We start from the raw sequence: 26,772 nt of genomic DNA on the forward strand, positions 1-26,772 counted from the left end.
CATCCAAACCAGGCAAAGTGAAGGAGCAGTCAGAACAGCTTAGAGTATCCCGTTAATCTCAATAATTATATGATATATAATGAAGAGTATGGCAACATTTTATTAGTACGAAGGGTCCCATAAAGTTAGTTAAAGCATGGACGTTTAGCGGAGCACAAATCAAAATAAAACATGTTCTTAACTTCACATTTCTGTGTTCAAATTTCATCTCATAAGCAAATGATCTTAAACCATAAAATGCTGACCTACAAATTTCCCCACCCTCTTTCCAATGTTGTAGTTTCTAGAAATTATCTCCAGACTCTGTGGTAGAGTATTATCTAAAACTTGTTCTGAGGAGGAAAACTAATAAAGACATTAAAAAAGACCCCTAATGAATAGTTTTTCTTATCATTTATTCATTCACGTGCTTACAGTGATGATCTGCTACTGTAATCAAACCAGCTCATATTGCCAGGGAAAATAGAAACCACCAGCTATTATTATTATTATTATTATTATTATTATTATATTCCAGATTAACATTTGAGCCGAATTTTCGCAAACAAATCTTTTCATGTGTCTGTGTTGTACTTCTGTTCCGTTCTGTTCATCCAATGACCACTAGATGGCTCCACCGGAGCGGCCAGGAACTATCACAGTTCGAGAATTTTCCACAATTCCACAGTTCGAGTTTATCCGTTCGGTTCAGGAATATTTTCCAAGTAAAATGTGATGAACAATTCTAATCACTGACTCAAAAGTTTTCCTCATGCGCCACCTTGAAGTTGCCAGTCAGCACAGGGCAGTATAAATAGCAACTGTTCCAGCAATCACCCATAAACTTTACAGCTCCACAGAGAATTAAATGGGGAGTCACTTCCTCCTGTCTCACAGTTCCACGTACGAGGACGTGACTTTACCGAACCTGCAGGCGCATCAGCATTGCAAAGTGGACATAACGTGAGGACAAAGCTGCGGATATCCCGACTCCAAGGACAGGAAGACTTCTCTTCCTCCACCAGCTCACCCAGAGACTGACATCCTCGCACAAACAGCACACACTGTGGCATTGTTGACGGCCAGTATACAGACAGTCAACTGCTCCCACATCCCAACCCTGGAGCCTTAGTGTCATGGTGCCTTTTGATCATCGCTCTCTGTACCATTAAAGCACCTACTCTTATTCTCTCCAGGGTCTTTACATAACTCTCCATGTGGTAAGTAAATAAACTTAGATCTCTAAATTAAGATAAAAAATAAAAAAAAACTTACCACTTTTACGCTTTGAACTGAGCCCATCTGATTTCTTATCAGTCCCATGACGGCTTTCTTCCCTCCTTCAGCCCCTCCGAAATTAGCCAGAGTACTCCCCCCCCCATCCTCATTTCCTTATATTTGCTGAAAGCTGAGATCTGTTTTTCATCACAGGGGTCAGGGGCCAAATCTCTGCCATGCCTGCCTGTGAAACACATCTGAAGCCAGTCTGGCATATTAGCTGCTGCCCTCTTCTGTTTTTTTCGCAGAGCGGGATGTAGTTGCAGATCCTTTGATCACTGCATCGCTGCAATCAGAAATGTGCACTTCTCAATGCCTTGGCATGAAAGAGCAAAGTGAAAACCCTGCACAGTTGTTGCACTTCCACAGCAGCCTTATCAGTATCTGACAAGAGGAAAATGAGAAAGTGCTCAGGGAGAGTGTAAATGGTTATGTATTGGAAGGCCTACTCTGGACTTCTCTAATCTATCCAAATAAACACTGTTACTCCCTAAACCCCCCCTCCGGTTCCAGGGGTCATCACAGACCCCGGTAACACCCCCCCTCCCTTCCCACCTGGGCTCCTACTGCTGCCTTTAATACAGCCCCAGCCCGGTCTCACTCTGCATTTGCGCTGAAGGCAACACAGGATACAGGCTGCCCAACTCGTCTCGTATCTTAAACTGGAGGCAGAGTGAGGAAACAGCATGTCAGGGAAGGAAGCGCTGAAGCTGCTGGGAAAGCACACTTTGCTCCGACTATTCAGAGCTTGTTTCTGAGTCACTCCGTGGCAGGCCTGAGGCAGAACATAGACATTTTCTAGAACAACTGGTCAACATATGTGTAAGAAGAAAAAACAAGGAGTCAGGGATTAGAGACCCAACCTTCGTTTGTTGAACGCCCTGGAGATCTGAAGAGAGAAGGTGGAGATCAGGAGGAAATTCTCGAGACCTCTCTACGTCTGAGCTTCTCGAACGGTGAGTACAGAGGGGATGGGACACTTTCTGTATTCTGAGTTTGTTGTGGAGGTGAATGACGGCATCAAAAGGCAAGCGGGAAAGCTTCTCAGTGGGGTGAAATGTGGATGTTCAAGACGAAGAGCGGGATCTGATGCTTTTTAGGTTTGTGGATCGTCAGATTTTATGTCAATGCAAAGACGAAAACCCAAGTGTTCGATGACTGATTTAACTCTATACCAAATGGAGAAAGCAGAGTTAGGCAGCTGATTAAACACAAGCCTGAAATTAATTATTAAACATAGTAAAATGGTTCAAATTTGTTTCACTCTTATTTTTTTTTTTCTGAGACATAAAATGTGTGCAAACCGTATCTGAACAGAGAAATACTAAAATATAAAGTTTGAATGTAACTCTGGTGATTGGCAGTATGTTCTATTATTGTTGCTTGCGGCTCATTGTTCTTGGGTTGATGGTTATCCTGAAGTTTTTCGGTGGGTGGAGTCATCAAAGCCCATTTCCTCCCCACAAAGCGTCACGCATTTATCTGTGTTGACGTTCCGTACGTTTCATCACGCTATTTAAGAAGCAATTACTTAATGGCTCAGACCCTTCATCATTGCTTTGTATGTGTGTGTGTGCAGGAAATCAGCCAGAGAAGACTTTTTTTTTTTTTTGATCAAAAGAAAATGGACACGATTATCTACTGAGACTTAATCAGGAAACACAAGAGGAAACCCTTCAGCCCCTAAAGTTTTCACTTAAACAGCAACAGCTTCAGTGTCTTTCATTGGGATTTTTAAGTGATAGACAAACACATGCTGGAACTCAATTATGATCGGAAGAAAAAGAATACGGTGGAGGAATGTATTAGCTTAGGGAGTCCCTGAATGGCTAAAATCAACAAAGACTTGAGAGCCCCTCTAAAAGGGCTTTTAACCGCCTATGTTAATGGTTCAAACAGCAGATATACCTTAATATGCATTAATGTGCACACTGGAAACTGTTTGGTGCTCCAACAGAAACTAAAACAATAAAAAGCAATCCCTGGATTGGCTGCTTTGCTAAGCGCCTGTAAGTAGATTTACACCTAGTTGTTTCAGTTTACCAAGCTTGTATTTTCTTTGTGGAGAGTGGAAAAAAAAATTGGAACTAGCCAAATTTTCTGCCAATATTTGGAGTTATGTTACACAGAAACATCTGCAAATAGATGAATCTGCAAAAAAAAAGAAAAAAAAGTAGAGTCATTCCATATTTCTTACAATAACAATCTGAAAGGTGTGGTGTGTATTTCCAGTCTCTTACTCTTATACCTCCGACTAACATGCAGTGCAACCAATTTCTCTCAGAAGTGGCCCTGTGTGCATATTAATCTCAATATTTTTCATTCTGTAGAGTCCAACTGATGATTATTTATACATCTAAAAGTCTGCAGTTTCAGACCCTCTGATCTGGAAGAAGGCTCTTTGGTACAAAACACTGCACATCACCCTGAACACATCATCCCTGCTACTAAACATGGTACTTGCAGCATCATGCAGTGGACTTTTATTCAAATTTTCTAGCAATTATTTGAAAAAAAAAAAATATATCAGAAGAGATCAAGGGTGTAAATACTTTTTTTTAATGTATTATTATTATTTTTTTTTAACCAGGGACTCACATTTTAAAATGCAAAGGCTGATTTCCAACAGTGAGACAACCTGTATCATTCTTTTACATTTCCACCGATTTCCTGCAGGACACACAGCAGAGACGATGAGCCTGTCACGGAACGGGACGCTAGAAAAGACAACGTCTGAGGCCCGGCCCTCCTCCAGAGCGGGGTCGGCGCTCGTGGTGCCGCCCCCTTACGAGGCCCCGGGCGGCCCCCTGGAGCTGAGGGGGTCTCTGGACTGCTGGGCCTGCTCCGTGCTGGTGACCGCGCAGAACCTCATCATCGCGCTCATCAACGGCGGGCTGGCCAGCATCATCTTCGGCGTCATCCTGACCCCGGCTCTGGTCATGATCACGTTCGGATTCCTCTGCCACTCCACAGTAAGGACTTGAACTTAAATCACGACTTGTTTTGACAGAAAAGAAGAAGGTGTTTTCTGTTTTCCCAGGGATTTGATATTGTTGTCTCGGATCTCGCTGGAACTTTCTGGAGCTGAACTTTTAACGTCTTGCAGCTGTGACATGCAGCCCCAGCTTCTTCGCTCAGTGCGTTGTGGAGTGTCAAATTACACTAAAAGCAAAGCAGAAATTCCCTCGCATGTTTGCATTGACAGAGTGGGAGATGTTTTTTTTTCCGTATACCTTCATCTGCTCCTCGTCTCTCCAGGTGCAGCCCCATGGAACGTCCTTGTACTGCTCAGACGACCTGCTGGACGACACCAGCTGCGTGGCTCTTCTGGTGGTGGGCTTCCTGCTGCTGACCCCTCTGCTGGTGTTGGCGCTCGCCGCCTACTGCCGCCTGGCTCGGCACCTGCAGCTCGGCATGTGCTTCATTCCCTATAGCCGCGCCGTCTACAAGAACCTGCCCACCTCGCTCCAACGAGGGCCCGGCGCAGGGGGCTGCTGTGGCCAAAAGGAAGGAAAGGAAAGGGATGGAAAGGGCAGCGTTTGGGTGTAGGAGTAGAAGATGGATGGGCAGTGTAGCTGTGAGCAAAAGTCTAATTAAATACCCCCAAAATATCTCATCCTTTGCATTGATTCTTTTTTTTCTTTTTTTTTTTTTTTTGCTTTTGTGTTGTATTTGCATTGTGATTGTCGCGTTAGCATACTGTTTATGTAAAGTGTTTTATACCTGTTTTACAATAAAATGAGCATTTATCTGCACAGCTTTGAGGTTTGTACAGATTGAGTGAGAAGGCATAGAGTTGGCTAAATTTCAACCGGTTTGGTGAAATTAGTGCTGGGCAATAAAACGATTTCATCAATTCATTCAAATTTTGGTATATGAAGATTACATTTTTGGAAAGTCTGGATTTTATTTTTGCACCTGTGTTTCCATTGCTCAAAGTGACGTCATCAAGCCCAAGATGTATCATCTTTTTTTTGACAAGCACAGCCTGTTGAATTCTGGTCAACTTTACGACTGGACATTAGGGAAAGGCTACAATTTTGAAAATGTTTTCTGTCGTTTATAATTTCTTGTTTAGAAGTAGGGGGGGTAATCTATTAAAATTGGAAATTGGATCTGTTGCGGTAAATGGACTGAACTTAAGTATTTTCCAATCATTTTGACCACTCAAAGCACTTTACACTACAGTCACATTCACAAATGCACACGTTTATGCATTGATGTGTGGTTCGAGGAGGCTGAAATCAAACCGAATCAAACCTTTCAATCACAAGATGACTACTCTACCAAAAGAGTCTCATTATTAAAAAAATCTGAGGCTTTCTTTTAGGGTCGTATCGACCAGCTCAGGTTAAATCAAATTTTGGTAGCAAAATACATATTCAGATTTCAGCAACATAATCAGAGTCATGAGTAAATTTCATATTTTGTCAAGATACAACCCTAAAAATTTGAATGTAACACCAATACTGGCAGAAAGCTGAATTTGTCAATGTATTTCTGGTTTGCAGTAAAATATATGCATTGCATCCAGGCAAAAAAAAAAAAAAAAGTCATCTGCTAATACCGTATAACTTTTTATAGAAGCAGCGTGATGACATGAGAAAACAATCCGGCGTTCAACCCATATACTCAACTACTCATCACAAAAATACATTTTTCCTACATATGTAAAAGATTTTTGCCAGAAATTATTGTTACACCACAAAGAAAATTGACCAAGGAAACAATTTTTCACTTTTGTTGCAATGTTAACAGGGTTTTTTAGGTCTTCATAGAATGTTTCTTTTTCTTTTTCTTATGAATTTGCACCACATTATTACTATTTTTGATCTAAATTTAAACTTCTTTACATCATTAGCCAAGACTGATCACAGACTATCATTAACAGGTTACATTAGCAATTATAAGATGTGACATAAATACAAACTATTTTAAAGCAATACTGATTTTTTCCCCCTCCCTGTTTCACGGTGAGTATGATTAAATATTTTTTAGTATTACTAAAACAATTACATTACACCAGATGACCACAAGGTGGAGACAAAGTAAACACTTTAGCAAACACATTATGGACGAGCATTCAGAAGTGTTAAACGTGATTTAAAACCTTTATTTATAAATATATGCATATGCATTACAAATAAAAGGTTCAGTGGGTATTTTTACAAAATAATATATATTTTTTTTTAAGGTTGTATATAAAATAAAGTTCGACTGCTTTGTTATATAGTGTCTTTATAGTTCACTCTGAACTGTCGGAACGTTTTTGGTCTTAACATGGCTGGTTGTTGATATTCATCAGTAGTTTGTGGTGTGCAACTTTGTATGGAGCAGTGAATGCACCAGGCACCAAGGTGCCACGTCCCTCTTCATCCACCTGACCCATGATGATGTAGTTGGCGCCTAACAGAACAGGTGAGACAAAATATCCAGGTTCACGTTTTCTCATCGCTTTCAGACAAAAATGCAGAAGAAAGTTCATGTAAATGAATTCAAGCGGTTTTCGTACCTCGGCGAACCAAAGGACACCTCTTGCACTGTGACACCAGCTTCACCGACATGGTCTCTCCAGCCTGTGTGATGGTCAGTCTCCCTGATTTGTAGGCCTTAATGAGGGAGACGTTCATGGTGACGCTGCCTCGGGGACCGGGGGCCAAAGAGGTGACGGTTCCAGTTATCACTGAGAAACAACAGAGTGTTCAATTAAAACACATCATCTTGGAAAAAAATGTAACTTTTAATTCAAGTAAATTTATGCAATCATGAATACGTTTACCAGGAGTGCAAATAACTTATGACACCAGCAGGAGACATACCAAATTCACTAGAGCAGAAACTGGTCTTGATGTTTCCAGCTCTCTTACAGACTCTGGGACACGGTGGCTTCTGAGGACCTTGAAATTCAAAGAAATACACATGAAAAAAATGAATTGAATAGTACTGGGAGCCTTCTGAAATGTGAGCACACATCTTCACCCACCTGGCCTACTCCGATTTGGCACTCGCCTTGTGGGTGAGACACGGGGAGGCGGCACGTATTTGGGGGCGGCGGTGGTGGTGGGGATGGGGGCCCGTGTAGCGACGGCTGGTCGCTCAGGTCGGGCAGGTCTGACTGGACGCCTTGAGGAGGCGGAGCCGACACGAGGCCTTGACTTGTCGATCGGGGGCTCAGAACCTCGGGGGATGCTGGTATAGTAGGCGAAGAATCCATCGGATGTCACGCTGAGGTCAGACACGAACTGGACCAGCAGCTCGTTGCCACTGGTGATGATGGGTCTGAGCAGGAGACGGAGCAAAGATTTAGGATAACGGAGCGACTTTTTGCGGCATCGAAGTCCAGGCGTTGAAGTACGGCGCCTTACTGAGGTGTCTGATCGCCGCAGTATTTTCCAATCAGGCGAGAATTGTCTCTCTCTCCACCGTTGAAAAAGGCCACATAGTCAAACCGGCAGTAGGTGTCAGCCTCCAGAACGAATTTGTCAAACTTCACCTGGATCACCTGGTAACCAGAAACAAACGTAAACATGGAGGTGACCTGTGTATATGTGCGTTTTGATACAAGACTAACTTACAAGTAATTTTTTAGCAAGATAAGTTACTTATAAGTGTTAGGGTTAGGGTTGGATCAAAATTCTTTAATCTTGACCTAAAAACATACCAGCTCCACTGGCAGACCTTTTCACTTATAACATGGGTCATGTTATACTAGAAACTAGAAAAAAATAATTGGTAAGATTCTGTGTTTTTGCACTGTTAATGATGCAGACATACTCCGAATATACATATCTGGTGGCCAAATTAGATTTTTAGGTTGCAGTTGGTGGAAAACTGGCTAATATCACAAGTTGATAACATTTTCTTCTCCATTATCATGTGTGGCTGCCCCCAGCCTCTCTCATATGTATTCTCGCTCAAACAGTAATTACATGCGGTGAATGAGTGCACCACTAACTCTGTCGGGCTCCACAGTGATGAGCCAGGTGCAGGTGGTTCCTGGTGGGTACTTCCCGTCTGGCCAGTTGGGTGTCTTGATCTCTCCCTGGGATTTTGTCATCTTCCCCCCACAGGACTGCTCCCCTGAAACGATGAGTTGAAGGTTAGGCCTGGAACCAGGCTGACTGCGTGTCACGTGCTAGTTAAAATCATAATCATTAAAGATACGTATCTATTATGGGACTGGGTTAAAACACAGCTTTTCTGGAGGAATTTTGGAGCTTTCTTCCAAACTAGGTTACTTCATGTGACTAAGGTTTGCAGTCAGCTGTTGATGCATCTCCTTCCATCATCATGCTAAATCTTTAGCAGAAGGTGTTTAGTAAAATTCAGAAGTCTTTCAGTTTTCTCAAAAGATACTCTTCGTTTTTTGCTTGGCGTGTCTGCTAAGTTCCTAAGCATTGTGTTTTCATCTTGACTTTCATTTTCCGCAATAACCCTATCCCTAATTTTTTTTTTTAAAGTAAAATCTGAGAGTGGAAAAAAAAGAATCCTCTAATCCTTCCCAAAAAAAAACAAAAAAAAATGCGACTACATACCACTGATGTAAGGTTTTGTTCCAATGAAATGAGCCAAAAACCCTCTGGACTGGTTCTCCTCATCAGTCACCATCTCCAGCATCATGGTGTTTGTGGTCGATACCTGAGTGCCGGGCCGGAAAGTTCCACAGAACCGACCTAGTTTTTGCACCAAGTTGGAGTGGCCGTTGTAGATATCCAGATAGTCGTAGCGACACTGGGAGTCAGCCTCCAGGTCAAAGATGCGGAAGGAGAGCTCGACCACGTTTCCCTCCGGGACCTGGAAACCAGATGAACCGTTTGTGAGTGAGAGGAGCTGGTTGTGAGAGAGCCAAGCGTTCGGAGAGTGACTCACAGTGATGCGCCAGGTGCATTTGCTGTTGGGTTTGTAGAAGCTGGGGAAGCCCTCGCTGCCAACAAAGCCTGACTCAGCAACCAGGTCTCCTCCGCAGTAGAACACAGGCCTACAATAAAAAAAATGCTTTTTATTCCCCTGCCCCCCAGTAAAATCTGAATGGGGTTGATGAGACAAAAAAGCATCCAACTTTAAGACAAGATAAGTTCTGTTAACCCTTGTTTAGTCACACTCCTACATCTAGTTTCTGTTTTTGACATTTTTTTGGAAGCAGGTCAGCGTCTTCTATCATCGAGGAATTGCTGATTCTGTAACTTATGATGTTAGGAGGGAATTTTCCCATCAACAATGTAGAACAAGATGATTTGGCATGCATGGGAAATAAGCTCACAACACTTAAACACATACACATGCTAACGCTTATGTTATTGGAGTCTCAAAAACAATTTTAGGAGTCTGTCCAAAATGTGTTACCTAAAAGGAATCCTTTATTCTTGCTTGAATCTCCAAAGGTGGATGTAATATTTTGTGGTTTGCTTTCCAAAGTGTGTTTTCTGCTAATAACTGATCAAAGTGAAACTGTAAGAACATTTGTTGTTCCTTTATTTAGCAGCAAAAATAAGGTCAGAAATATTGCTTAAAAAATAAATTAAACAGCTGAACATTCTACCTTTGAAAAATATAGCTTGAAAAAAACACAATAGGAAGACATCAATTAAAATTGTGTCTAAGTAAAAACAAAAACAGAATCAATCCAGTGATTCAAGTCATGTTTCAGGATGATAATACATCTGTTGCTACTGATCTTCAAGGCTTTTCCTCTAGCCAGCAACTGTTGAAAAAAATATGGTGGAAATTGCTACGGGATCCAATTCTGGAAATTTGATCAGGAGAATGTTGGAACCTGACTGGTGGAGCAAAGTAATATTTACAAAGTTTTTTTTTGGTTTCTTTGTGTGTTTTGGCAGAGGGGGTTGATGCGTCGTTTTTCTCCTTCAGTAACAAGCAATTTTATTTTATTTCTCCCCACTATAAAACTATACATTTTTGGCATTAATCAGGACTACGGAATAACATTTTGAAGGCACTTTTCACTGAACCAGAAATTTCCACTGCAAAGTAAAACTGTTTAATTTCGTCTTTCTTCTCTTTGCGATCAAAATAAACAACTGACTGATCATCCGCCAAGAGTCGGGATAGCTTATCTTTTGCCTCGGATTGTTGGACGTCTCCATTTAAAAAGCTAGCTGTGTGTGGGAAATGGGGCAGAGAGGAATGACACTGAGCAAACTAAACAAGTCTGGACTTGAATTTGGACTCACTGCAGCAGCAGGGCTTTCATCCTCTGTGGGGGTGTTATTCACAAAACTCCACTGAAAAACCTTGCATAGGCATTGGTTAAATTAAGCACTCTGTGCATTATACTGTAAGAAATACAAAAAAAAATCACAAAAATGTTAAACTCTTGCTTATGAATTACTTCTGCAATAAATCTTTAATTAGACAACTGACTGCTCTGAACCGCAAGGACTGGTCTCTGGAGCAGTAGATGAAGGTCAGCAGATCAGCCAAGTCCAGATGTATCCTGTTCTGAAGGGATTTTAGTTATGCACTCGTCCTGCTCAGAGTCCACCCCACATGTCTGACAGGGATAACCGAAACAGATTCCATGAGTCGGTGATGGTGCTCAGAAATGTTAGGCAGCATAAACAAGGCCAGGGAGTTGCTGGACTCAAAAAGGATCTGTCAGACATCGTTTGAATACAGTGCCTTTTATGACATTACTACCATAAACTTTATTGGTCCCCTTCTGCACTGTTAAGGGATTTTATGGAGTTGAGCAACAATTGAGTAAAGATTTTGCATTAAACGTTTTGTCCGTTCTTTGCAAACTAGCTCCAGCTTCTTTGGATTGGATAGACAGTGGCATCAGGTCTCGACTGGGGCCATTCTAACATGTCCTCTGCTTAAGCTTTGTAACTTTGGCTGTATGTTTAGGGGCTCTGGCCTGCCGAGAGACGACCCTCCTTCAAAAGTTTCAAGTCTTTTGCAGCGTCCTGTAGGTTTTCTTCCAGGATTGCCCTGTTTTAAGCATCATTCATCTCACCATCAGCTCTGACTTGTTTCTCTGTTTCTGCTGAAAATGATCCCCCATATTGTTTTACGTCCTACATCTGCTTTTTCACAACTTTATCCCTGTCCCGTCTGTTGTGTTCTTTAGTATTTGTGATGTTTTTTGTTGGCCAGATTCCACTGAGAACCTCTGAGACTTGATTCAGTTTTTGATCTTCAGTTAATGTGCATGGAGTCCTTAATAAACTTTCTTGCAACTCTTAATCAGAAGCTCATCAGAATGATGCCATGGAAAATATGTGTTGCAATCAAAGCTAGACAGTGATTCATCTTTTTTTTTTTTAATGCCAGCTGGGATGGTCTGGCAACACAGAGAAAGCAGCCACTACATCTTGGAAAGCAGCAGGGTTTAGAGCGAGCACATAAAGAAGTAACTGACATCTGCTTTAAAACAGCCGACTGACAATTCACAACATCTAGAGCTGATCTTGTTAATTAGCTGCATTCCACATGGAGAGCGCTCCAAGGAGGTCAAGAGATTGTCTCTGCCTGGATGATGTCACGTCGCATAGCAGCATGTTTTTGCTCAGTTCTGGCTCAAACTTTGGACCCCCCGTGAAGTACTCTGGCTGCTGAGTATTTTCCAAAGCAAGTGCCAAGTTTATTTGATTTGACCCCCTCCGACAAAGGCTTGAGCATTAGCATCCGAGCTAGTCCGAACTCTACTTACCTCCCAATGTGCCTCGAAAACAATCAATGAAACCCCCCAAAAATACTTGAAAAAGCAAATCTGAGATCACTTATTTGAACTTTTCTCTCATATGATTCCTCAAATGAACACACAATCGTTCAAATAATGATACATGACTTGCAAATCTTTCCAGGGCCTTTCCAACTAGACGGCAAACCTTACCTGGTGTAATTGGTCTCCTGAGCCTTTGTCCATCCCAAACTAAGAGACAGGAGCAAGAGCAGCCCCCGTATGCAGTCCACACGCATCATGATACCACAGAAAGCAGAGCAGACTGTTGCAGCAACGAAAGAGGGGAACAGGACACTGGAGGTGAGGAAAGAGGGGAGGAGATAGAAGGAAGCTGTTTGGTCGGAATAGGCGGAGAGAATGAGGACTCAGAAAAAGGTGGGTGGGAGAATGGATGGAGATATAAGCAAAGTTTCTGAAAGGAAACTTAATAGTAGAGGGGGGGATGATGTTAGCAGCTTGTGGAGGAGGAGGTTTTAATGGGAGCCAGATGTTCTTCTCAGAAAAACCCTGGGCTCTGTGTCTGGAGTGGACATCTAAGAAAAGACTCTCTCTTCCCTGCAGATAATGTCTAGTTCTACTACTGCTTTTAACGAAGGTTTACAACCAACTTGAAAAGCAGTGTAGCCGCTCACTTAAGAAGGGTGGCACGTCATCGGAAGGGTGGAAAAAACAGAGATGGAGCCAGAGGCTGAGCGTGGGTTCTTAACAAGAAGGGCCGTAAATCTTTGCATTCCACAGCAGACCAGAGGTGGGATCTTTCATCTATGAACCAGGGTGCTACTTACCCATAAAATCAATCGCTGCAACCATTGGCAAAACGCAACTCCCACACAAATTCCAAAGAAATGGTCTAAATGAGCAGCTAGCTGCGTTTCCTGAACTCCGTGGGGTCCTTTGGCTCCACAATCCACCAAGACAAAAAACAACACTGAAGAGGGGTGGGATATTCTTTCTTTTTCTGTTTGGGAATGGGCCAAACCTCTGACCTAAATTACTGAGGCCAATACAAGGGATATTATTTTTAAGGATAGTTAATAAAAGTCCCTTTGACAGACTGGATCAAACACCACAACGGACCAGATGGGATAAAATGGAAGCACAAAGCAGCTTCAAATCAAGCAAATTCTTTGCAAATTACTGCCAACTGGAAAAACTTGAAGTCTTTCGCAGCTTTTTCTTTTTGCTGAAAATGAGAATTTCCTTATCCAGCTGTGTTTGTGTTGACCCCAAAGTCTTGATAGGCATCAACAGGAGCGGGAATGCAGGAGTGTGCTCAGCTGCTCCTATGATGTGGGGGAGCAGTGATGGCAGCCAATACTGTGGGTTTCCCACACAAACTCCAAATGAACCCTTCAAGCGGGACTAGCATTCCTTCAGGAGAATCCAAAGGGAATGGATGTGGGAGTGCAATACCAGTGGGGGAGCAGATGATTGTGGTGAAGGCATGGGTTAGGGAGGAGAGGCAGGAGGGGGCTGGCTATCAGACAAATGGAAAACAAGCCTAAAGTGATGTGACAGAAAGACAGATTAACGAGGAGACGAGCTGCTTCTGACTGAACCCTGCGGTGAGGTCATGTTCATGTCTCTGTGAAGTAACAAGCAACTGTTTTTGCTCGACACGTTTTCAAGTCAATGAAGCTTCCCTGTCGTAACCCATCCTTGTTAGCAAAAATAAACGAATAAAGGAAAATGGTTGAGTGGAACTTGTTCTGGGGGTTCTGCACAACCATCAGAGACACCGACAGTCTCTGATGGTTTCACAGAGGTCATTTTATTACAGTTGTTTTCGCTTCTGCTTTCTCCAGATGTGGCTTGTCTTACATCTACTGTCTACAGTTGTAGAAAGAAAAATTATCCAATTATGGTTTGTGGCAGAGCAGGACAAGTCTCACCAGTGAGAGCAAATAGAAGCATTGTTTGAATTCAATTAAAGGCTGAGCTTTTAATTAGGCTTTGGTTGTGTTCTTTTCCCCAGAGTCGAAGGATGGTATAGCCTACAACTTAACAACTTCAATCATTAGATGCATATTTGAATTTATTGAGGATTAATCTTATTAATACAGGTTCAGCTTTATGCATACACATAATATTTTGATTAGCAAGTTTCTGAGAAATCACACACTTCATCCCGCTATTAATCAAGTCCTGGCATAATAAAGATTTACTTGCTCCAAATTCATCATTATTGGTGTTGGAACAAACAAAGCGAGTTAACATGAAAACCTTCTGGTTGTGACGTCAACCCACTTGAAAATGTGTAAAAATACAAATAGAATACATTGCTAGAAATTTACCGGGACCTTACCGAGGGCTACAAAATCTGTAAGGTTTACGCAACTTCTTAAGATACCTTAAGATAAATGTCTGGTGTTCCTCCGTACTTTCCGCCTCAACAACAGGTTGAAATGTAAAGCATGTTTACCCACAATAAACCCACCTACGGCCACATCATGTCAGCGGATCCACAATCCATGCCTTGCTTAGTAGACAGGGTGACACCTGGTGGAGAAGATTTAAAACTGCATCTCACGAAGCGGTTACCTGCTTTCGTTCACGTCGGTCCGGTTGTATTAACAGGGACGTACACCAATACAGCAGTAGTCTCATTTTTTTTTGTAATAAGGGGCTCTTCACCTATGTGACGTTCTCCATTCGTCTTGTGCTTGAGTGTGGTTTAAATCTGGTCTTTTCTGACCAGAAGAAGTCACAGCAGCTCAGTTTAAGAAAGAAAATAACAAACGAAAACAAAAAACAAAACAAAAAAAACATGCTTGACAGGACTTATTCTGTATTTGAAGTGCCTATTAGCATCTCTAGAGTCTCTTCGTACATGTTTTCATCGGATGAATCAGGTGCAAAATGTAGACGAGGAGAGGCGGAAGTCTGAATGTCAGCGGCCTACGTCACGTGGGTTTCAAAATAAAAGCCTCACACTGCACTATTTAACAGTACATTGTACTACATACTATATACCGTTGGTGTGTACTGCTGTAGACAGCAACTTATGTTGTTTGCTGTTTATTATAAATCACGAACAAATAAAGTTTATCTGCCACCTATTTGAGCAAATACCCCGTTTGGCATTAACTAGCCGACATTATTTAAGCACTTCCAGGCTTTTCTTTTAGCCAGTTATTTAAGATTTTTACTGCTCTCCAGGCCCAAACCTGGTGCGGATTTACTGACCTACATACACACTGAAGATAAATGAGTGACGTGACTCTCGCGGAATAAAAAAGAGACGAGCTAGTGAGAATTGGTGAGAAAAATAAGTGTTCAATAATCATAACAACGGTATGTTTTCCTCTCGATGCCGTTCGGATGGCTCCAATCAAGGTATATCTAAATGATCTCTTTGTGCCATTTTACTCAGCCAGTTTTTAAGTGCACCGGACTGTTCTTTTATTAATTTAGCTAATGGATGTGTTTTCCCTCAACATCTTTTCCAATGACATCCATTGTGAAAGAAACTGTCTCATTTGACCTGTTCTATGTCAGTGTGTTAAAAAAAATTAATTATAGGAAATATAACAGTAGATAGAGCAATAATTTTTTTGTTTGTTTGTTATCATTTGCTTATCTGGTCCTAAGTCTTGTGTGTGCGTGTGTGTTGTGTGATGGTAACACACTGTACACAAGGACTCTGGACGAATGCAGAAACGTGCAGTTTATGGCTCCAGGTCTCCATGTATTTGTTTTGGCACACTTAACACATAATAGGGATCAATTAGAGAAAAGGTCCATCTCTGTATTGGTAGTAAATTTATGCTTATTCACACAGGTCCCAGAATGGCAGTCCAAATGACATTATCCCCTTGCTGCACACCCACAAAAGCACATGAAACCATGAAACACACACAAAAGTACAATTTGTCATAGATACTGTTTTTTTTTCTCCAATATACATATATTTCATGATGTTCATCAATATAATAAGACATTGATAGATTTACACTACAATTATTTCATGTACTTTTCCCCCCACTAAGTCTCCTCTTCTTTTGCGTTGAATCAACCTTGTTTAAACTCTAATCCCAAACCAAAGGACGGCACGATAAATCTAAATAAAAGCGTAAAGAGTAAAGTAAAGAAAAGAAAATCACACCAAGCACATTGCCCATGATCCTCCAGTCCTGTCCCTCCTGTAAGGCCAGACGACCAAGGGCAATGTGTGCTTTCATCCCTGTGGTCCTGCCTCTAACGGAGGTAAAAAGAAAGAATCCATCCCTTACAAATCAACTGATTTAAACAGAAAAAAAATCATATATCTCGTCGATACAAACAGCGATCTGGTGTAAACTGTAGAATCCTTCACACAAAAATACTTCCTCTTCTCTCATCTACTTGCCATTTTCCTTACTTAGCTTGACCCATCAGTGCTGACAAACAATTCAGTGACATCTGGAGTTGTTACTTAACAGATGCAAAACAATGAAACAAAAAAAAAAAAGGACATTTGGTTCAGAAATAAAAAACATATCATATATCTAAAGCCATCCAGGAAAGATTCAGTGACTCAATAAGGTTCCCTCCTGTTGCTGCGTTCAGCTCGTTCTGGGATTCAGTTTTTTTTTCTTTCAAAACCGTTCCTATGGCTTTCCGACAACATTCACCGAACGCTCCGCAAACGACCTGAACGCAGCGTTGAGATCACTGAACTTTCCTGGTGACCGGCGAAAGATCGTGTTCTCCACTCCCGCCGAAACCAAGGAATTACACACACACACACACACACACACACACACGCACACACACACACACACACACACACACACACACACACACACACACACACACACTCACACACACAAACAAACAAAAAAGAGAGAAAAAAGTGCCACGGTGTTAAAAGCATTTGCACATATTGGTTTTCATATAGACAATAAAGCAATAAAAACAAACAGAAAAAAGAGAGATAGATAGAGAGAGAGAGAAAGAGAGAGAGAGAGAGAGAGCACACTTCATTTTCACCATTGTGACCAAACCGGTTGAGCACTCACTGGACAACAGTTGGATTTATGGAGAACACACAAATCCTACCCCAATCAGTCGTGTTATTTCACCTCAGAGCCCACTGTGTGTTTATGTCCTGTACAAATGGCTAAAAGGACAACATTGTAACCCTTAAATCACATAATATTGCCAAAGGAATCCAATTTTACAGTTTGCTAGTTATTTGTTTTTTTTGTCCTCTTATGTATTTTGGTAAATTGCAAACAACTTAAACCTGAGGATATAGGACCCCCTACCCCCCAAAACACCCCCTCCCCAAATATTACAACACTAAACAATGCAGGTTTTTCTTCTTTTGTTTTTTTGGGAAAACGTTTCTCAGTTTTCTGTTATCTATAGTTAGTTTACACATTTTCAAACCTGGCAGCACTACGCAGACAGAAAAGACAAAAAAAAAAAAAGAAAGAAGACTTGTGCTATAATTAGTTACAAGATTGTGTGTCTACTAACTTTGTACAGATTAAAAGAAGCTCCTCGGACCTGGATCCACACGGCAGAGGGCGGGGTCGGGTGGGAGTTTCCGTTCGACATTTAAGTTGCATATTATCTCAGGGTGGCACACTCACAAAGCCAAACTTGACTCCATAGATACTGTATGATAAGCTAATACGTCCCTAAGACAGAAGGAATTTAAATCTGAGCCGGACGGCTCGGGTAGTAACCTGTTTGTGGTGAGTATTGGCAGCGTTAGCTCAGTAATTTGGTCTTTGGTTATTTAACTTTTGAAGGAGCATCGAGAAGTGGGACTTTCTTCTGCTGAGGATCACAGATCTGCAGCCTCGTGTTGCTCGTGTACTTCAGAGGCGAAGGAAAACTGACATGTCCTCACTCTGAGAGTTAAGCGGCCTAAATCCGTCGGGATAAACGGAAGGAGGGATGGAGGTGGGAGGGGTTGGGGGGATATTCCAAAGGCGGAGCTATTCTAATACATACATGCACACACACGCACACACACCAAATACACAGTAGGAGTTAGAGAAGGTGGCAGGTTTCTCCGTGTAGCTGGCTGGAGAGTAAAAGAGGCAGAGTCACAAAGGCTGTCTTTGGAATAAGCTCTGACTGCAGAACAGAACTTAAAAAACAAAAAAATGTTAACAGATTTAACAGACAACTGTTTGATCTTTGATTTCACTCCAAACCACATGGAAATTCTTGGAAGCGACATTCTGCTGTGGTTGGATGTTTTTCTGTTTTTTTTTTAAATCCCCCTCTCCACAAATAGTTAGCTTCAGGAAGTTCTGATGCATCGCCTCTGAGGAACATGTACAACTCTTTGTCTCGAAGAGTGCCTCGTATTTACCCTGCTCTTTTACTGACCAAGTAGCCACAATCATGCACACAATAATAATAATAATAATAATAATAATAATAATTTAAAAAAAGGTGGTTTGAAAGTACTTTAAGACCAAACCAGTGAGTGCACAAATGAAAGAAATAACCGCAATAAGGAAAAGAACTGTTTTCCTTTAATGCTTGGCAGTGTGTAACGCGGAGCTGAACTACAAAAACACACCAGACAGAAGGAAAGAGGAGCTTCGCTCTTGACACTTCGCATCCTCTTTGCTTCTTCTGCTTCACACAAAAATATACTATGATTAAAAAATAGAGTCTATTATATTTTAAAAAAAGAAAAAGGCATTAACTAGAAGAAGAAGAAACACGAAGACAGAACCACAGCGCTAGCAAAACACTCGTCTTAGGAATGCTACGATTATTTTATTTAAAATTTTTTTTGAGTTACTGCTTCTTTTCTTCTTAGGCGTTACTTTCTTCATTTGTCTGGCGATCCAGCTAATTTTACTTTTTTTTTTTTTTAAATGTGCTCTCAATGTGGAGGGGTTCTGCTGCACTGGCGGTCCGTTTAAACAGCCGGGCGGCACTGTCAAAACCACGGACGTTTGCGCAGGTTTTGAACGGATTCAAAATCTGCACAAACCATTGCAGAAGCATTTTATCCCCCCCGATGCTAGAATCAATTTCCAACCCAAAATGTTATCATAAGTGTAATGTTAAGGTAAAATTGTAGGAAAAAAAATTATTAGGACAATCCAGTCTATGCAAAGAAAAAAAAGTAACTTTACACCTAGTCACTATTCCTCCTATTGTTATTACTGACACAACGTTCATTGTTTTTAAGGTACTCACACTTAAATGTGCTACAGTAAGAGCATCTGCACTAGACTGCAATGAAGGAATGTTTTCGAAATAAGACACTACGTAATCTTTAAATAATAATAATTTAAAAAAACGAAGACACCTACAGACATTGGTCCGACCGTACTATGGCAGTTTAAAGTTGTCCGAGGGAAGCATGCTGCTGAGAAACAAGACGGCGCCAAAAGACACGTCAGACGGTCGTTGTTTAAGAATCCCTCTCAGAAAAAAAGAAGGAGAGTTGGATGGGGTCAGAGGTGATGAACGCTAAGGATTCGTCGCACAAGTCATGCATTATTTCACTAACATCAGTGAGTGAGCATTAGCTGTAGCAAAAAAAGAAAAAAAAGAGAAGCAAAAACCATTTTTTTTTTTGGCGAAAAAGGAAATAAGTGTCGGTAAGATGGCGAATTTCAGTCTGCCTTCAAGAGAAACACGGGTAGAATTTTTTTTTTTTAAGGAGGCTAATTGGACAACAAAACAATCAGAGGGGGATGTAGAGCACATGCAAGATGCACACTTTCATTAATAGGCAGTAGTCAACGCTAAAGCATACATCAAATTAATACAAAAAATAAAAAGTACAAAATGCACACGCGCACGCACACACACCTACAAAACAGTATATCAGATATATATCAGAATAAAACTCTACAAAGAACTCTATATATCAGCTATGTAACAATTATCGCCAATTGTTGTACCGGTTTCTGTTGTTGCATCGTCACGGGGGGTTGGGGGGGGCAAAGGTAAGGGGGAGGGGTTTGGTTCCCAGAATGGCAGGGTTAGAAAAGCCAAGAGTACTCAGAAAGAAGACAGGCTCACACACTCACAGAACAAATATCGACAGGGATCCAGAGACGAGGCTGTGAAAGTAAGGAGCGGGGGGCTGAGGAGAGCCACGGGGGCCCTGAAGGGTTTAGGGGTGTTATATCGAGGCTAGCTGGGGGGCGGAGATATACGTACATACAATAAATTAATTCATCTGTGGTTAATTTTGTCATCAATTAGAGGTTGTTTTTCTTTTTTCTTCTGTAGTAAGGAAGCTTGGATCAGACTGGGGTAGGAGCGACTCTTCTTAGGTGCTGAAGTACACTGTGGAAAGACGGAGCGGAACAAAGTGTTACAAGATTTTAAAAAGACTCTACATGCGCACAGAAGGAAAGAAAAGGCTTCTTACCAATAATGACAATGAGGACAATCACACATATCACACCTAGGATAATCATCATCTGCAGTCAGCAAATTTTGGGGGGAAAGAAACACGTGTTAGAAAAGCAGAACAGTTTTCAACACGCCATAATCTAATCTTGTTAATATTACTTAACGTCAAAGCTGCGTTCTAACTGAGCGAGCGCACCGCCGTTTCCTCACCTTGGCATTCTTCCACCAGTATTTATTCTTCAGTTTTGCAGCGCTAGTCTCAAACTGAGAGGCTCCAGCCTGCAGGGCATCGGCCCGGTCGTCCAGCTCTGACAGCTTCTGATCACGCTCCAGAACCTTGTCCACGTTTACGCGCATGATGTCCACCACCTGAGGAAAGAGACGCGGCAAAAGCTTTACTCAGAGATCCAGACCGAGGGCCGACGTGAGTCTGGGTTACAATAACGATAAATGTCGCCAAAACTGATCCACAGGTGGGTAATTAAAAAGTGTACTAAAGTAAGAGACCAAGAAATCATTCAAGTAAGAATAAAAATGTATTTGGTAAAAACGCGACTGTAGATTGTAGTAGAGCAAAACATCAATCATTAAAAATGTAAAAATTCCATCATCAAACGAACAAAAATACTCAATTTTGTGGATGTTTTGGTATTTTAAAGACCAAAATAAAAATTTAAAAAATCAGCCAAATTAAACATTTTTGCAAATCAATATACAATTTTGACAAAAAGTGTCTGTGTCTAGTAACTTTCTGGTTAGAGAATCCAGAAATTTGACTCGAGTAAGAGTAGTGACACTTCATCACTAAGTTACTCAGGTGAAAGTAAAAAGTACAGCGTAGTAAAAATACTCCTAAAAGTATTTCCCCCCCTGCCCCCAAAAGGTTACTTAAGTAAATGTGTGTGTGTGTGTGTGTGTGTGTGTGTGTGTGTGTGTGTGTGTGTGTGTGTGTGTGTGTGTGTGTGTGTTGTTTGTGTTTTCACTTACCTCATCCACCTGTGCCTGCGTCTGCTGCAGACGGCGGTTGCTGGTGAGATTGGGAGGTTGCTGACTTCCTCCCTCTGGCGCAGGGGCTCCAGCTGGGGCAGACCTGATGGTTGAAAAACACAAACCGTCGAGAAATAAATCAAGTACATCTTTTAAGTTCAAATTCAACTTACGGTGATTTGCTACAGCTGGAGTTCAAATAGTAGGTATTTATGATCTGTAGAAAAATACTAAAAGGAGAACAAACCTAATTTTGGAGTGCTTAATTCATTTAATTAAAAGTTACTATAAGTTATTGGTAGTTCCATCCACTGCGGAAGATCCGACGTGATCGGGATCTGAGAGCGCAATTGCGGGCTTTTGCAAAAGCGAAGCTCGTTTGGCCAGTTCTGTTGAATGTCCACAGATGATGGCTGCAGCGACTGACAGAAAGTTAAAGCGAAAGTGTCATTTTATGACTGAAAAGTGAGAGAGTCAAGGGAAATGCCTCCCATGGTAACATGTAACAGCTACTTGGCACCCTGTTCTGTACAGCAAAGTGATTGGGAATGCAGATACATTTTTTTTTTTTAATCATCCACTGCTGTGCTTATTTAGGCGCCATATGTTACGCTCTTTCATTGTGCGTTTGGTACAATGATGAAGAATGGAAGACTATGGAGCTCAGCGATGTAAAACAGAATAAAGTAAAGTAAACCATAAAGGCAATTAACAGGTCAAACAAGGAAAATGTTCCATTTCTTTCCCTTTCATTGAATTCGTGCAACTGAAAATGTTTTTCAGTTCCTTCATGCAGTCTATTTTGATCTTACTAAAAAGCTGTCAAATGTGCTTTGACATACAAACTGGGATAGTCTAGTCCTTTTCATCAAGGAATGTGGAGCATGTTTATCTTTCACGGTGAATAAATGAGTTTAAAATATTGACATTTGACCTTAAATCAAATCAAAACTTGGCCTTTGCCCAGTAAGGTCATATCAGTGCACTTTTGCTCATAGGCTTTGTTTTTATTCATTTGCACAGGTTGGAGTTTTAAAGAGTTGACTTTGTGTAACTCTGTCTAAAGGTCAACCCTTTATGATCAGACATTACTAATCCGTTAACAACAAACAAATCCTTTAGAACAGTTGGCCTATTGGTGCTTGAGGTCAACGCCATCCCAAGCAGTCAGAGACACAGAGCTCTAAGGTACGTTTATTTTTAGAACTGTCCCATTAGAACTGAAATGTGTCCAAATCAGCAAATACATTTACTGCTTAAAAATGATCTTTTAACATGTGTCGTCGCTGTGTGTGTGTGTGTGTGTGTGTGTGTGTGTGTGTGTGTGTGTGTGTGTGTGTGTGTGTTTTGTGTGTGTGTGCGCCTCCAATGAGCACCATGACAAAGGCACAATGTGTGTAGATGTTCATGCTGTCATCACCTCCCAACTAACGCCGGGAAGACTTGCCAGTGCAGCGGCGAGGTTACTCGTCAGCTTCCGCATCCTGTGAAAAACCACCAGCTGTGTTTCAATCCAGCCGTGTGGATTTACTGCCACTCTGCTGTTCTGTCTGAACATGCTGAGCGCAGGGGAGTCTTCTTGTATTTCTAAAACTGAAGCTTAGTCAGAATATAGATGCAGCTTGATAAGCAAATGATTGTTGTGTCTGTTATAACATGGCTCTGAAAACAAACAAACAAACACACCAAAAAAAAAACAGGATGCTGAAGGAAATGTGATCTGGCAAAGGCAGCTGAAATGACAAACGGGGAAGGTGAGGGTTCGCATGACTCTACAGGCTACTGCTGATGTGAGATTTGCTGTGAAAGCTAAATATATTCAACCCTGTTTTGAGACAGTGCTTATTAATATAGTTTTTCCCTGTGGCTTATAAAGCAGGCTGCTGAAACACTGATGGATCCTTAAAGTAGACAGACAGACAGACAGACAGACAGACAGATCTTTTTTAAAAAGTTTTTCTTTTGTTTCAATATTGTATACTGTTTTATCATTTAGTTTGATTATGTAAATATTCTATTCCCTTTTTAAAATATATTTTTGGTTCTTTATTTTTTTTCATTTGCTCCTTTAGATTTATTGCTTAGCTTATTTCAATAGGAAAACATGTATTTATAGTCTAAACTCATTTCCAATACCAGTATCCATATAGGCTGTTGGTTACAGCAAAATCAATTTTATGCAAGGTTTCAAATGCAAATCCAATTCAAAGTGAAACCATATCACTCTTTAAGACCCAACTATATTGCCAAGTAATTCTTATAACAAAACACAATTAATTTAAATAAACCATGGTTTGTGAACCTTAAGAAATTATTTTAGTTCACAAACATTTTTGTGGTTTAGAATTCTCCTCTACTTCAGTTTTATCGAAGTTGTTTGTGACTATGCTTTATAAATAATTTATTAAATAAAATGTTGTGACTGGAAATGCATGCCGTTTGATTTTCAGTACTGGACAGTGACATTTCAGCACTGGACAGCGCCTCAGCATCCCACATCAGCAGCCGTCTGATCTAAGCCTCTCTGTCTCTTTCTGTTTGATGTTACATGACTTTGCTCATACATTAAGGTCCACCATTACGTCCTATGGAGCTACAATAAGGCCATGTGTGACTATTACAACTATTAAATCTTATAACACTAACGAGGATGGGGTTCGGGCTTCTCAGTGCCTTTATGTAGACGTTTTCTATTCTGGTCACAAATGTAGAAAAACTTATAGAGCGTGATGCCACGGGTGGGTGATATGTTGCTGGCACGAGGCAATGTAAATGTCATATAAAGACTGGCAGACGGAACTATAATGCTGCCTTTTCTTTACCTCCACCTTTTAAAAACAAAATCCATCGAAATGATTCAGCAGATAACAAAATACATCAATAAATATATTTTGTTTGTATTATTTAACCGAGGTATCACGAACAAGAAGAAATGTGGACAGATATGTAGCTGTCCGCCCTCGCATGACAATCGACGACATACAGTAGGAGGCTAGGCTATCCCCACCCCCCGCTGTAGGTTACAAATATCACGGGAACTAGGCCTAAACCAAATTCAAGCCTAATATTTCTGCCAAAAATAATAACATATTGGAATATTCGGCAATTACTGTCGACACTTTGAACCCTCAAAAGACTGACGCGGCTGAAACAGTCAGGGTTTGTTGAGCTTTGTGTCCTTGCTGTTTCTGGAATTAGCTTAATTCGTCACCTGCTGTTCGGTAACACCAAAACGAAGCCGTGAGTGTGTTCACTAAAAAAATGTCCATGTTAGGCAATACGTTATTACATACTTTTAATTGACTCGGTGTGTGGTTTCATAGACTGGTGTCCTTTTCATTTCAAACCAGTCCAAACTGGAAAAAAATATATATATATATATATACGTGCGTACGTACAGGCGCGAGCGAGAATTCATCGGACGACCAACTGAAAGCGAGAAAAAAAAAGAAAAGAAAAAACAGCCGGCCTCGTTCGTTTAAAAAGAGAACATTATACGGCTAATAATGTCCCTAATAGAGAGATAAACCCGATGCCTCCATCTGCTCCAAGGTTAGGCCGATTCGTTAGCGTCTGTGTTCACGTTCGGCTCACGTTATCAGACAGAGACGGCTCCTAAAATGAAATTAAATCCAACAATCTTCGACTATTAATATCGTGACAGTTGAGAAAAGCTACGTGATACAGCGGAGAAGTCGCTGCACATCCCCAAAATAGCTTATCAATTTCAGTCGTCAGTGCGGAATTGTATCAACTCGGGATTTTATTTTCAAATTAGCATTACAAGGGTGCTTGTACTTACATTTTCCTGGTTGTATTAGCTCGACAGCTGCGCTGAAATCCGGACTGGAGATGTTAGCGCGCACTAAGTGGCTGGCAGATGGATGTGGATTGCCTTCTGCGCTCCTCTCTACCCTCTGGCAGCCTTTGGTTGGTTATTGTGGCGTTTCCCTGCCTATATATCCTAGGAGGAGCACTGAATTGTGTCCCCGCACTACAAAAGGGTTCTCTTTCTGTTTTCCTCCTTGTTTGTGACGATGCGGCACCTGCAGGCTGTCAGTAGAGCCCGGGTCTGTGTGGTAATGAAGGTGTAATAAACAGCCGCCTGGATTAGGTGCACAAAGATGGCTCGGTGACGTCAGCAGCGGCGAGTTTCATGTTGAAATGGGTGGCTTACACTTCAGACACACCGCTTTACCTCCCCGGAGAGGGATGTTTTTATCCTCGGATACAGTAACTGGATGTCTCCTCGGACGCTCTTCAAAGACCATACATGTTCTGTGCAGAACGGAGTTTTAAGCTCCTCAAATAGAGCTAATGTTGATTTCAAGACTGTATGTCAACAAAATGGCGTTCTTGGAAAGGGGGTGTGGCGAGGCTCACACTGGGTGCCTGTTATCATTCATAGTAAACATGAATGTTGGACATGCTGGGGCATAAGACTACCTTAGACTAAATTGTCTAGCATGTCCCTTATAGTTAGGTAACTTATATTTTTGGACTGATGCTTTACATTTAACACTTTATTTTGGATGTGTTTAATTCATGTAATGACAGATGTTTCAAGTTTGGTTCCTTCCTCCTCCTTCGGTGTTTTCATACAATTGTCGTAAAATATGAATTAATGAATATTAAGTGAAAAGATATAATGTATATTAATTTTAATAGCACTTTTCTCAAATAGTTCCTTCTTTCAGAGTTGGGCTACAATGAAAATTACACAAATATACACTGTTGCACTCTCTCTTAATAGGCTGTCAGTGCATTGGCTTCAGAAATAACTGAAGAGATTATTGGAGGAAAATTATGAGACAGAATTTGAATTTTGATATTTACATAAAACTAAAAGAAAATCCTTTTTGTTGCAGATGGCATAATTTTGTCCACATTTACTACTCGTCTTATCGGAAACAGTAAGGTTCATCCAAATAGTTTGGCTTTAAGCCTGATTCAAAAACATCAGCTTTGCTTATTTTTCTACAGTGCTGTTAAAATTTAATGGAGAGCAGCAAAAGCAAATGAGGTGGGTTAGCTGTGCTTACCAGCAACTGATGGGCTCTTTAAGGACATAATATTGTGGAGTATCATCTCTACTGGCTGAAAATTGAGTTGTTAGAATGTCATGACAGTCATGAGACGGCCACAGCAACCGTCTTCAGTCATAGGTTTCTTCAGATATGTTGCAACACTGACTGCTACTGGAAGACCCTTCTGCCCAAAAATTACCATTCAAAGTGGTGCTTTGAAGACACTTGGATGATATGAGTTGTGTCATATTGACGTAATTCATATCATTCAGGACTGAACTACACAGATACTGAGTGTAACAGCATGATCATGTGACATAGTCAACAAAACTTTGAAACAGAAGAAGTTGTCTCTTTGCCTGCCTTCAAGGACTCTATAAGGGAGGAAACCCACATGACATCCTTTGCTGGCAAGAAAAGGTCCTACATCTTAAAAAAAAAAAAAAAATCCCTGGATCCAAAGTT

At 41.1% G+C, this 26,772-nt stretch overlaps 3 protein-coding genes across 3 annotated transcripts; 1 reads left to right on the forward strand and 2 right to left on the reverse strand.

The window, feature by feature from the left end:
- Positions 1-1,828: 1,828 nt before the first annotated feature.
- Positions 1,829-5,012, forward strand: tmem88a (transmembrane protein 88 a). The gene is made up of 3 exons (XM_014995530.2): positions 1,829-2,213; positions 3,934-4,229; positions 4,516-5,012. Exons 2-3 carry the CDS (start codon positions 3,951-3,953, stop codon positions 4,804-4,806), a joined length of 570 nt encoding a protein of 189 aa, XP_014851016.1. The 5' UTR covers positions 1,829-2,213; positions 3,934-3,950; the 3' UTR covers positions 4,807-5,012.
- A 1,337-nt stretch (positions 5,013-6,349) lies between these two features.
- On the reverse strand, positions 6,350-12,270 carry pcolcea (procollagen C-endopeptidase enhancer a). The gene is made up of 9 exons (XM_014995506.2): positions 12,113-12,270; positions 9,127-9,235; positions 8,793-9,051; positions 8,213-8,337; positions 7,623-7,759; positions 7,241-7,536; positions 7,077-7,154; positions 6,770-6,940; positions 6,350-6,663 (listed from the first exon to the last, which is right to left on the reverse strand). The coding sequence occupies exons 1-9, from the start codon at positions 12,199-12,201 to the stop codon at positions 6,533-6,535; spliced, it is 1,395 nt and encodes a 464-aa protein (XP_014850992.1). The 5' UTR covers positions 12,202-12,270; the 3' UTR covers positions 6,350-6,532.
- A 3,439-nt stretch (positions 12,271-15,709) lies between these two features.
- Positions 15,710-25,589, reverse strand: vamp2 (vesicle-associated membrane protein 2). Its single transcript, XM_014995517.2, has 5 exons — positions 25,083-25,589; positions 21,281-21,383; positions 20,504-20,662; positions 20,310-20,361; positions 15,710-20,224 (listed from the first exon to the last, which is right to left on the reverse strand). Coding segments are annotated over exons 1-5 (333 nt in total). The 5' UTR covers positions 25,085-25,589; the 3' UTR covers positions 15,710-20,207.
- Between the last annotated feature and the right edge of the window lie 1,183 nt (positions 25,590-26,772).

This window comes from Poecilia mexicana, unplaced genomic scaffold, assembly GCF_051168715.1.
Source record: "Poecilia mexicana isolate PSO_F unplaced genomic scaffold, ASM5116871v1 scaffold_14, whole genome shotgun sequence".
Classification (NCBI taxonomy): Eukaryota; Metazoa; Chordata; class Actinopteri; order Cyprinodontiformes; family Poeciliidae; genus Poecilia; species Poecilia mexicana.